This window comes from Mustela lutreola, chromosome 2, assembly GCF_030435805.1.
Source record: "Mustela lutreola isolate mMusLut2 chromosome 2, mMusLut2.pri, whole genome shotgun sequence".
Classification (NCBI taxonomy): Eukaryota; Metazoa; Chordata; class Mammalia; order Carnivora; family Mustelidae; genus Mustela; species Mustela lutreola.
In genome coordinates this window covers 47,611,123-47,623,692 of record NC_081291.1, presented here as the reverse complement: position 1 = coordinate 47,623,692, position 12,570 = coordinate 47,611,123, and the positions used below count along the sequence as shown (strand labels likewise).

General features: G+C 46.6%; 1 protein-coding gene across 2 annotated transcripts in view; it reads right to left on the bottom strand.

Annotated features, from left to right (window-relative positions):
* Positions 1-464: 464 nt before the first annotated feature.
* EDEM1 (ER degradation enhancing alpha-mannosidase like protein 1) overlaps positions 465-12,570 on the bottom strand; it is a 28,722-nt gene continuing 16,616 nt past the window's right edge. Inside the window, exons 8-12 of one of the 2 annotated variants that reach the window (XM_059161564.1) lie at positions 12,226-12,396; positions 10,339-10,412; positions 9,396-9,492; positions 7,105-7,308; positions 465-4,331 (exon numbers count right to left, since the gene is read on the bottom strand). In XM_059161564.1, coding sequence (XP_059017547.1) covers positions 4,242-4,331; positions 7,105-7,308; positions 9,396-9,492; positions 10,339-10,412; positions 12,226-12,396 — 636 coding nt within the window. In that variant the 3' untranslated portion in view covers positions 465-4,241. Of the gene's footprint in view, positions 4,332-7,104; positions 7,309-9,395; positions 9,493-10,338; positions 10,413-12,225; positions 12,397-12,570 lie in introns of those variants that run through there. The other variant, XM_059161565.1, reaches the window with a different exon arrangement.

Below are 12,570 nucleotides of genomic sequence, written 5' to 3'. Positions count from 1 at the left end.
ATTACCCCCACTTAGCCTGCAAGAGGTCAGGAGAAATGAACCGCCTTGCTAAAATAATGCAGAATGGGTTCCAGAACCTAGAGAGACTCAGATAAATGGCAACAAGAACTGCAAATGAACAAGTCAGTGCCTGGGAGAACGGGGGCTGCTGCAGGGAGGAGGGGAGGGACAAGACGAAAATCGCTGCTCTCAGCCACATGGCAAGGACAGTTCAATGGGAGCTACGACAGACAAAAATGGGGCAAGTATTACTCAGGGCTCAGCTGTAAAAAACAAAAACAAAAAAAACAAAACCCACAAAACAAAACCACAAAATAAAGTTTTTATTTGTCTAGTTTTATAATTTCCTTTAAAGGGTTTCCCCCTTGTGTGTGTGTATATATATACATATATATACACACACACAAATACACACACATATATCTATATGTATATATAGATGAGTATATAAAGGAGAAACAAAATGACAATTCAAAAAAAATCTTTTAATAAAAATTACTCATTAAAAATCCTAATAAATTTCAAAGAACAAGATATTTCTTAGTACATTTATAAAAGAACATTTGGTCCTTTTACAAAAAGCTCCCTCTTAATTTAAATACATTTCTTATTTACAGATTAAACATAAAATATCATCTATAGTTGCAAAGCATATTGCACATTACAGAGAGAGAAGCACGTGTGTATCTCAATTGGTTTTCCCAGAGTTTCCAACTCCAGATTTTTGTGTAAAAACAGATTTACCTTTCTTGTGCATAATAAATAAAAATGCAGCTTGTGTTTTGCTCTTTAAAACTAAAACAAAATACCTTTAAAAAATATTATTTCTCTGCCTCTCAGAAAGAGGGAAAGGGGTATAGTGAATCAGGAAGGTCCACAGGTACTTTTTCCCGGATTCACATCCAAACTCCAGCAGGAACAGAACCCTGAGCCCTGCCACACCTGGGACACACCCAGCCAGCCCACCTTCCCTCTTTCACAAGGGTCCCTGCCCTGCAGGGAAGAGGCACTAGAGAAGGAGCTGGATGTCTGGGAATGGAAAAGGAAAGACCAAGGTTTTCTTCAGAAGTCCCTGTTCAGGTACTCTGGTTAGAGCAATCATTCAGCCCTACCTTTTCAACAGCATTAGATTTGAAAGTGTCAAAAGAGAAAGACCTCTGGAGCCCTACAGAGAGAAGAAAAGGATGTCTGATGTTCAGTCCACAAGATCCAAAGCAAAGAATTACAGTCTGCAATCATTCAAAAAATTGAGCTAAGGAAATGGCTAAGAGGGTATTTTTCTTTGGTGGGGGAGGGGAGAGACGGAAGGGGAGCCACATTCAAGCTCTCGGGTTACACACAGAGCCTCCTCTAAAATTCACCTGCACAGACACCACCCTGGTGCAGAAACACACAATGACTTTAGTGACATGTGCCTGCCCCCCGATCCAGGACAAAGAACCTGGGATAAGGAGACACAGACTAAATTCAGGTAGAAGAGTTAGAACAAACTGCAGGAAAGCACATGAACATAGAAGCTGGTTCCTCACAAAGGCCAGCAGAGCTGGAAGCCAGCCAACACTTCCTCTGTCACCTACTATTCTGGAAAAGGAGCTCCTGAGTCACATCACTGAAAGCAGCAAAGCCCGCCCTGTACCAACTGAGAACCCCGTGGCCTGGCCTAACAGGGCAGCTTTCTGGAAGAGTTTTGCAAAACTGTATACCTCGTGTCGACCAGACTCCAGACACTAACTACCCAGGGGAACTTGAGGACAGTGTGGGCTCACAGCTGTTCCAAAGGATGACGTCTATTCACAATCAGGGCAGTCCTGGGGCAAAGCATGAAGCCCAGGAATCTCTTTAGCACTCCCCTCCTTGGCCCTCCCCCACCAGGTATCCTGCAACATAGAACAAAAGAAAACAGCAAAAGCCCTGCAAGATATAACACAGTTGTTGACATTCTGATTTCCAGAAAGAAAACAAGCTTTGAACTTGGCCTCGTTTCATGATTGGCACTAGACAGTATCCTGCCTCTAGCCCTACAGATCCCGGGCAGCCTCCAACTTTAGACGGGGTAGTCTGGAAGGTCAACCACCAGGATTAGTGTGCAGTAATGCCTTCAGCCTCAGTCTCACCAACTGGTACATGTCAATGCCCAGCAATCAAGGGGGTTTAAGACTTCATACAAAACAGACCTTAGGCCAGCCTATGGCCCCTGGCGTGCGTTAGTGGCCCTGCGGCACAGGTCCCTACTCCTGAGCATAAGAGGGATGGAATGCCAGAGCGGGAGACATGTTAATGTCCCAGATGAGAAGATGGTGTTGGAATGCTACACATCGATGTTGTCCCAGAAGCTGGAGAGGGAACCCAGCAGGGCCACAAGAGAGAGAACTGTTGCCCTGAGACCCAATTTCTTCCCTGACATACCCTATCCTCCTAAAAGGGACACTTATAGTCCTGACTCGGTATGCCTGGAGAAAAGGTCCAGGGACGCTGTGCCTGTGTGCACGTGGGTATGTCAAATGGAACATTCTGATTTAACCAAGACAAGAACACCTAAAATATGTAGTGTTCTCAAAGAATGTGTTCTGTTCAGGAGATGACACACATGGTTGATAAAGAGAATGCTTCTGAAATGAAGAGCAAAGGTAAAATAGAACATATGACTTTGTTTATAACAATTTGCATAGTAAATATTTAAAAAGACAAGAGGTGAAAATCCCTTTTTCAAAACTCTCTAAGAACTGAATTCTATAACTATTTTAAAAAAAGAAAAAACAAAACAAAACAGTAACACTGAAATTTTCCAAGAAGGAATAAAACTTCTCCCTTTGATTGGTATACAATGGCTCAGACCACATTTCTGGTTTTAAGAAGATGAAGAGGAAATCATTTGAAGTGTGCAAGGAGAGACAGATAAGCATGGTAAGGCTGTGCAAGCAATGACAGGTGAGACCGGAGGTTCTTAGAAGACTTCTACCCTTTGTATCAGGACTCATTTCAACCTCAGACGTTCTATGGAAGCCAGGCTAAGGGTTCACGTCCACCTCTGCTCTGGAGGAGCCTTCAGCCTCAGTTCAAACAGAGATGCTCTGTTCTGGCTAAGAAAATAACAACAAAGAAAGAAGGCAATGTGGCGTAACTTCCTCCTAATGTAGGTTTGCTTAAAGTATCAGGCTGAAAGGCAAGGACTGGCCAAGAATTTTCCAGAATCTTACTGATACTCATCCCTTCCCCTTTTTCACTGTGGTCCCACCCTGTGACAACCCAAAACAAAGCTGCTAAAACCAGAGCAGCAGCTGTGACAAGCAGCAGCCCCAACCAAAATCCTATAAGGCACTAAGCTAAAGCCTGTAGTACAGAAAAACAGCTCAGGGATGCCAGAGAGTCATCTGATCATTTCTTTCTCCCTGACTTAGCTAATTGGCACTGGACAGAGAAAACAAAAACAAAACAAAATTCTAACCCAAACATGGTCAGAATTGAGAATCCTTGGTTAGTAGGTAGGAGAAAGATGGAAGCTCAGACATTCTTGGGTATTTTTCTCTCCCTAAAAGGCACCTGGTTCTGGCACTATGGGAGTTCCTCAGTTAAGTTCAAATTAAATGTAATATACCATCCAAAAGATCTAGTTGTGTGACAACTTAAAAGACTGCCTTTTGAAATTCAGATAAAAGTTATTCATAAGCAATTAACTTGTAACACTGTGACAATTATGTGGGGTGCAAATGAAAAACAGTATGATTTCCCCCACTGTGATCCAAAATCATGGGTGGAAGGAGAGCCTATCATCTAATGAGAGAGAAAGATAACAAAATGCATTAAATAGGGATGAACCTCGGGCCCTTTACACGGAAATTTCGTTCACAGTCCTCTAACAGAGAGGTAGCAATACTGCAGTCACAGCAAGTGCTGGAGACTGGAACACACTTGTTGGATTCCAAAGTGGGAAGCCATGCAAGTCCATCCAAAGATGCCCCATCCACACTGTGCTTATAAAATCAGCATGTCCTAGGAGGCCAACGTCTACGCACCTTCTTACTTCAAATTTTACCATTAAGAAAGCAGGACATTTTATTGAACGAAGAGAAACTACTGTATGCAAGACTCTGCTAGACGTGTGTGAGGAGTTGGACAGAAATCCCTACACCCTCACAGATGGCCCGACTTCCACCCTCTTCCACTTCAGACTGGATCTCTGCACAGTGTGGTTTCGGCTGCTTCCATCCAATTTCAGATGAGGCCACACAGAGGAAAGTAGATCATATCAAGCCAACCATTTGGTCGATCTGCCGCATGTAGATGCTCTTCAAGGGCAGCGAGTATCTCCTCTCATCAGGAACACGATTGCACTAGAAAGAAAAAAAGCCCAGGGGAAAAATGTACTCTGAGTTAAAAATCCAAGTATTACTCGCTAAGAGAATACACTGCGGTTTCTCCACCGGGCACTGCAGGAGGCTCAGCAGCATCCCTGGCCTCTCCCGCTAGGTGCCCCCTCCCTCCACTCCCCTAGTCGTGACAACCAAGATTGCCTCCACACATTGCTCAATGTTCTATGGGGAGGAAACCACCCCCAGCTGAGGACCATTTCTTCACCTTCATTTCAGGTGAAGAAATGCAGACCCAGGGAGGCTATTCACCCAAGATATTCACCCAAGGGGAGAGTAACCAGGACGAAAAACTCATCCCTTGGGTCCTTATCTTAGTCCCCCCAGAATTTCAGAAACACTTGAGCTATCTGAAAATACAGCTGGCTGGGGCACCTGGGTGGCTCAGTCGGTTAAGCATCTGCCTTCGGCCCAGGTAGTGATTCCCAGAGTCTGGGATCGAGCCCCACGTCCGACGTCCGACTCCCTGCTCAGCGGGGAGCCTGCTTCTCCCTCTTCCTCTGCCCTTCCCCCACTTGTGCCTCTCTGTCTCTCCCTCACTCAAATAAATAAAGAAAAATCTTAAAAAAAAAAAGAATCAAAGTATATCTGGACTTTGAACAATGGAGGGGTTGGTGCAGTTGAAAGCCCACACACAGCTTGTGACGCCCTCAGAGCTACTGACGGCCTACTGCTGACTGGAAGCCGTACCAAGAACATCAACAGTCGGTTAACTTGAATTTTGTATGCTGCATGTATTAGACAATATATTCTTACAATAGAGTCGGTTAGAGAGAATAGTGTTATTAAGAAAATCATAAGGAAGAGAAAACGCATTTACAGGACTCCAATGTCTTCATCAAAAAACACCTGCATGCAGATCAGACCTGCATTGCTCAGTGTCAACTGTACTGTGGTTTTTCCTGAGTTTAGAGTTCTTCCCATCCACAGCTAAAACCTAAATGCTTCACAGAACTTTCTTGTTTTAAGGAAAAGCCCCTTTTCCCCGCTCAAAGGAGATGCAAGTTTGAGAACCACAAGTGTTTATCCGCCAACAGTTTCCACATACACTCGTGACTACACTCGTGACACGCTTGCCCCCAAAGAAACAGGTTCCCACTGCTCAGCCCCACTACTGAACTCACTAGGCCCCGCTCCTCCTCCTCATGAGATCAAGTCCAACAGGTCCTTCAGCTCATCCCAAACGCTGCCCAGCCATGCACTTGGAGGTCTGGTCCTGCTGCCTGAACAGCCCTTCCTGGAAGCTCCCCCCATCGCTCACAGATCTTCTGAAAAGCCACCTCTGCAATGAAGCCCTCGGTATTCTCCAGGGCAGATCAGCTATGCCCTCCTCTGTGCTTAGGCAGCTCTTCAGGCAGCACCACACTGCCGAACACCCCAGGAGGAGCTGGTCTCCCCACGAGACCCCTTGGATGGACCCACATCACCAGAGCCAGGCACAGGATCGGGTCTAAGAGGAGTGTCTCCTTGCAGTCCGGCTCCTGGCTCCAACATATGACCAGAGGCTCTCTGTGCCTCCCTTTCTCCACACGTAAAATGAGACCAAAGGCACCTACCCTCCTGGGGCCTCTGTGAGAGACTGACGCATATGACCGGTTGGAAAAGGGGCCTGGGCTATGGAAGGCATTATACACAACTGTTATTACTCTTTCTTTACCCCTCTGTTCCTTCCCTTTCCTTCTCAGTTAGGCTGTGTTCACCTAGTCTACACTGCATGGCCTTATGGAGATTTGGGGGACCGAATTCTGCTCTGGTCTGTCAACGTAGTTCACAGACTTGACGATAAAGACCGTCAATGGGACACTGAAGGCCAAGTACTGAAGCACAGCCCGGGACCAAGGGGTGTGTCCCCTAACCAAGGCAGTTTGGAAGGAGGTGGTAGGAATCTTGACAACAGAGGCTTTTTCTGAGCAGAGAGGTGCCATCCAATGCATATGGGATAACCCAGTTTGATATTTCAATTGACACAGGGTCTCCTTCCCCATTCTCACTTCCAAACCATCCTGACTCAAATCAATCCAACTACCTAGGACTCCTACCAGAAACTCCAGGACTTGTTTCCAAATCTTTCCCAGATTATCAGGGATTATCAGGATGGTTGAGACCTGCTCAGTGAAACCCTGCTTTAAATGAAACCGAGTTCTTCTGCACTTCCAAGAGCATTTCATTAAAAAATCTCAATGACTGATGACTGCTCTTTCTCCCTCTCCTGCTGGTGGGTGATTTGGCTAGATCTCTTCCATCTGTCCGTCCAGATCCACTCTCTGCCCTCCCCCATCCTTCTCTGGCCCCAGGGGTGAACTTAATAGATCATACCAAAAGGTCTCTGTGGCCTCTGACTTCTGGGAAGCATCGCCAATGAGAAGCTCCCACAAAGAAGAGGGCAGAAAGATGGTTAAATCTTTACTCTGCTGCTCCCCTCTTGCAAGCTCACAGGAGCCAGCTCAGAACAAGGCTTCTGCCAGGAACCCCCCACCCCCACATGCCTCTGCCCACCCATGTTCCTGTGACCACGAGCTGCTGCAGTGAGGATGGACAGTGGCGCTGCTCCCGTGGGTCCCCACACCCTGACGATATCCACGTCAATGGTCTTTTGTGAACCTCTTCTCCAGTGGTGTAGTCTAAGTGTGCCACTGATTTTCTGGCAGGAACTCTGGATGACAAGTTTGCTTTATTTTTCTCCTCCTCCACATGCCAACCCCCCCCCCCCCCCCCCCCCCCGGAGAAAGCAACTTACGTTGGAGCTGGAGTTGATGACTTTTAACTCGGGTGACTTAGGCCTGTGCACAGACTTCCCTTCTTGGTCCTGCCCTCCGTCTTCAGAAAAGAATTCCTTCCAGGGTGATTCGCGCAGATGTTTATCCACAGATACAATGTGTCCCTCAGTTGTAAACATGTATTTGGTTCCAGACTTGTGGACTGGATTCTCCTCATCAAATAGCTAGTGGGAAAAAAAAAAAAAAAAGAACATAAAAGGAAAGGAAATAAAAATTATAAAATTAAAGGAAAAAAAAATAAAAAAGATACAACTGGTAGGTCGAGCAAATTTGGAACAAACTCGGTCAAATGTATCCCAGACTACTCAGGGAGTAGAATTTGCCAGGTCCTCAAGCTTTTGAGTGACTAATGGGTGAAAAGGTGATTCCCAACTCTGGCTGCAAACCAGAACCACCGGTTTCATTTAAATCCAAGTACCTGAGTTTCCCCGACCCCATCTCACCCGCTCAGACCTAAAGACTCAGAAATCCCAGGGCTGAGACCCAAACTTGCTACTAAAGCTCTCTAGATGACCCCATGTGCTCCCCTGAGAGTTCTGGCACTAGAGTTCTAGAACTACCCCACTTCACACATGCAGGCCCCACGTTATAAAATGCTGGAAGAGAGGAAGCAGATCCTTCATCCTTCTCCACATCCCAGGGCCTGGCACAGAGCAGACACCTGTGCCACCATCCCACTGATTCCTGTCAGGACACAGGTCAGGCTCCGAGGACAGAGGGCAGTGCTTTCCTTCAACAGGAGGAATGTGGCAGGAGCATCCAGAAAGAACACCTAACTGAATATAGGACAGGTCAGTGGGGGAGAAGGCAGGTGTCTAGTAAATGTTAAATGAGTGAACATTTAAAACAGAAATCTTGTGATGGAAGAAACCTCAGTCACCTGAAGTACTGTACAGATGAGGAAAAACAAGACTTGGCACACCTTGTCTGTGTTTCCACAGCTAACTGGGGAAGAATGTGGTAGGCCTGCGTTTTCTGGCCCCAGACCCTATGTTCTTTCCTCTAGAACTGCCTAGAAGGTCTCCTTCATTTGCTCTAGAATTCACCCTGCGATCATCCCAGGCACCAAGGGCTGCTGAACGGGACGCATGCAGGACTCCTGACAGCCTGCAGTGTCCAGCCTGCACACCCCTCCCCACCACCAAAGCACTGAGAGGGAGGCCTAGGCCCCCACAGGGATCTGACAGCAGGCCAGCCACCTTCCCGTGGGCATGCCTCCCCTGCAGTCTCCTGTGAAGTCACACCACTTCACACTGGGGATTCCAAACCCTGGCTTTACAGAAGCACAAGCCACTTGCCAGAATTACAGACTCTTGAGCCCATTTCTGAAGATCTGGTTCAAGAGGGCTGTAATTTTAACAAGGGCCCTAGGGTGATTCTGATCCAGCTGGCCCCCGGACCTGAGAACTGGGGACCTCAATAACAGCCTGTCACTACTGCTATCCTCCCTTTGAGTCTCAGCCTCCACCCTGCTTTCCCAGGAGGAAGCCCTGCCCCTCTGCGCCTTGAGGAAGCATCCTGCTGTACACAGCCATGTGGAGTACGGCCGCACAGAGGGTGGGCGAGTAGCTGTGTGCACACGCCACAGAGACCGGGTGTGCACACTGCTGAGCAGGGGAGCGTAGCTGCGCGCACACGCCACAGAGACCGGGTGTGCACGCTGCAGAGCAGGGGAGCGGAAAGAGCACTGCAGCAGTCAAGACCAGGACTGAAGCCTCAGCTCTGCCCTACAGTCACCCCGAAAACCCAGGCAAGTCACCTGACATCTCCATGTAGACAGCAGCTCCCAGAAGGGGAAGAACAAATGTTGACAAATGATCCCTTCAAGGTTTCCTCTAGCGCCCACGACTCTGTCTCTCTCCACACACCTGAGAGCCCAATGGGCTGGGGTCTCGGCCCAACTCACAAGCATCAGAAGATGCAGGAGTTGAAAACACTGTTCTCTTCCTCAGAGACACCTTCCCCGACCACCACAACTCATGTGCACGGCTCCTCTAGGAACCATGACCAGGACTTCATACCAGTTGTAATCCAAAGTTCCTTTGTTTACTTATCGATGCCTCCCCAACAATGTTAGAAACCACCACAGACGACAGCACTACGCTCTTGTTTTGAGAGCACTGCGTCCCTGGGCCAGCACATGTCCAGCACAGAGCCGTGCCTGGGGAATACATGCTAGATGGGAGACCAAATGAATGCACGCTCTGAGCACTAATAAACATTTCTTGGGTTAACCTTCGAACACACATACCAGATACAAGTATTTACAGGTCTCACTGAGAAAGAAGCTCTCCATCCGGTCCTCTTTGGATTTGTCTATGACGTGATGCAACGTTGCATAACCACACCTATAAAACAAGTTTCCAGTTAGTCCTGTCTCTGCTCCTTCCTATCTGCTTACTAATTTAAGAAATGGAAATAGTCTATTAATAGAATAATCACCAAATTACCAAATGCTATATGAAAAACAAATTAGGTTAGGTTTAAGAGCTATCCTTTTTCAGCCTAGACTATTTGCAAATTTATGAAAAAGCTGTTTGGCTGCTACATCAACAGGTTAGTTATACGGGAAAGAAGGGGGCGCTGGTGCAGGATATTTGCCAAGTACTTAATATGACACCAAGAAAATGACTGGCAACGAATTCAGAACTAATTGAAATTTTCTGTCCTAGTATCTGTAGAATTGACTTAACACTGGCTAGCCTAAAATACTATTTTGTAAGAAAAAAGATATACTGCTAGGCGAAAAAAAGTCACAAAATTGAAATATATATGTATAAATGCATATTATATATAAAATATATAAATGATCATAAGTATATAAACTTAAATGTTGACTATTGATTGTGGTTCTCTACACATGGAGATTACAATGATAATACTCTACCTCCATACTTCTTCTGTATTCCCTAAACTTTCTAGTACATGTATTATTTGTACAACTAGGAAAAATAAGTGACTTAAAAAGGACATACACAATCTGCTGGAACCTTAGAGGAAAAAAAAGGTGAAAAAAAAAGCAATTCCCACTATAACGGACAGTCCTGTTACACAAAAAGTAAGCAATTTCCCTACAGAATTAACATTAATGATCTGTTCTATAAATTAAAGTGCAAAATAGAGTACTTCCCCGGAACAACTGAAAATAAATCAAAAGTGGCCAACAGAAAAAGGAAGGAACTTAGAAAACTAACTTGACTTTTGTGTACTTTTCCAGACTCTGCAGAATATCCATTCCTACATGGAGGTAGAAGGGATTCTTGGTTGCCTAGAGAGAACATGAGAGAATGTGATCCAGCAAGGGCCTGGAAAACATGCCATCAACACACATCACGGTGACACAGGACTCTCCCGAGGAGGTGAGTCATTGGCCAAAGGCAGGCACAACGCCCAGCTCACGTTACCTTGAAGGGTTACAAATGGTAAAGAACAACGGTGTTCCGTCAGTTCCTGTCAAAGTACCTGTACCACCTGTTTAACCGTGACCAGGGCTGAGACAATCCGCTCCAGTGTAGAACAACATTGTGCTCTGGCTCTCTTGATCCCCACCATGATCCAAAATGAAATAATGCCTCACTGATGGTACCACATGTGAGAACAAATCTCGTTTCTCTCTTGCCTCAGAACTCTCTAGAAACTCAAGATGCAGACCCAAGGATGCAAGACTTGGCCCCCATTCCACTTACAGCCTTTTGAGTTAAAGCAAAGAGGAACAGGAAGATTTTCAAACAGGAGGCCCCCACACTTTGCTCTCCAACTGCCCTACGAACTCAGCCCTCGGGGTTGCTTGCTCAGCTGTCACACGCTCTTGCATGGTTTCACTAGGACACCAATTCTCTGACAAGACGAGACCGGTACCCCACCAACAGTTTAAAAGCTGGGGGTCATCCTGAATTCCCACTAGTGCCCGCCTGCAGCAGCCAATGCCAGCTCCTGTGTCTGAGGGTAGCGGGCTGTGTGGGCAGAGAGCACAGGGTGTGGCATCCGAAGGCAGAGATGGGAAGCCCAAGGGTTCTCCCACTTCTAAGAAAATAGTCAGTGGAGGAAGAAGCTGAAAATAGGAAAGAAGAAGTGACCGAAATGAAAAGGTACAAACGCAAAGGCAACAGACTTAAGCTTAAGAGGAGGGCTCAGGCAGCACCAGCCATGGAGCCCGGAGCGCGGAGCCAGGCTATCCACACAGCTCGAAGAAGCAAACGCGGAGGCTATCTATGACCTCTTCTGAGAGGTTATCTCAAATTCAGGAAGTTTCTCTTTACACGTGAGGCCTAGGACCCGTTGGACCCTTTTTCATCTAGAAGCAAATGGCATGATTCAGTGTTAATTTTTTCTTTACTAAATCAAAACCACAATACTAAGCCTACTATGAGGACGCCTAACAATAAGCATCTTCTTGTGCGGGCCTGCCCCTGCAGGCGTCTGTCTCAGGTCCACCGAGGTACACTGAAGGCCGGCTTTGCACAAAGCTGCTGTATCTGTGAATGGGTGTAGGCTCTCCGTGTGAATGGATGGCACGCCCAGAGGTATAAATATCTGCCTTCGAGGGCGGGGGAGTCTTCACAGCTAAAGCAGCAATCCCTCTGGCATTATATTCCATGCAAAAATGAACACTATACATTTTTTTTTAAAGCGTTAAACAAAAACAGACATTCAGATGAATCCCAGATGATTTCCTTTACCCAGAAAAGGAATTCCTTTGGTCTGAATAATGATTACACAGATCAGGGTTCCACAGGGCATGAGGAGAGGGCCATATATCAAAAAAAGAGTTCTTTGGCCAAATAAATCTAGAAAACATGGAGTACTAAGTCTTCTTTCATGTTTAAGGATGTGAGAGAAAGGCCTATGGTCCAGGCAGAATGGGCTTTGCAGAAGGTAAGGTTCAACAACTCCATGTGTGACTGTAGACACTTCTCTGTCCTGTGGAACCAGGAATCACACTCAGTACCAACCAACCTATGGTTAGGCGGCCCCCATATCGGAGTCAATGGGAAACCCCACAGTTCTATACCCATCAGCCAGTGTCCACTAAACACCAACTGCTACAGGTCCTGCTGGCATTTAAACACAGAATCCAGTACCTGGTAGAGAAGATACGTAGACTCCACTAACTCGGGTCTCAGTGGGTAGAAGAGCACATCGGGGGCCTGGAGCTGCCAGTTGTACCTCTCAGGGAGGGCCCCGTAGCGTTTCCAGATGGCGTAGTAAAAGGCATGGAGGCAGATGGCATCTTCCACATCTCCTATCAGAACCTAAGGAGAAGACGCTTTTCTCAAGTGGCAACACGTGACACAAAGGCCCTGGGCTCTCCCTCTGTCCCCCAGTTCTTATCCAACCTGGCTGGAGACAAAACCAACCCAAAAGTAGCAACCCAGAAAAAAGGATGCCCTCCCTAACAGACCATCCATGCCAAACCTGTGCCAACT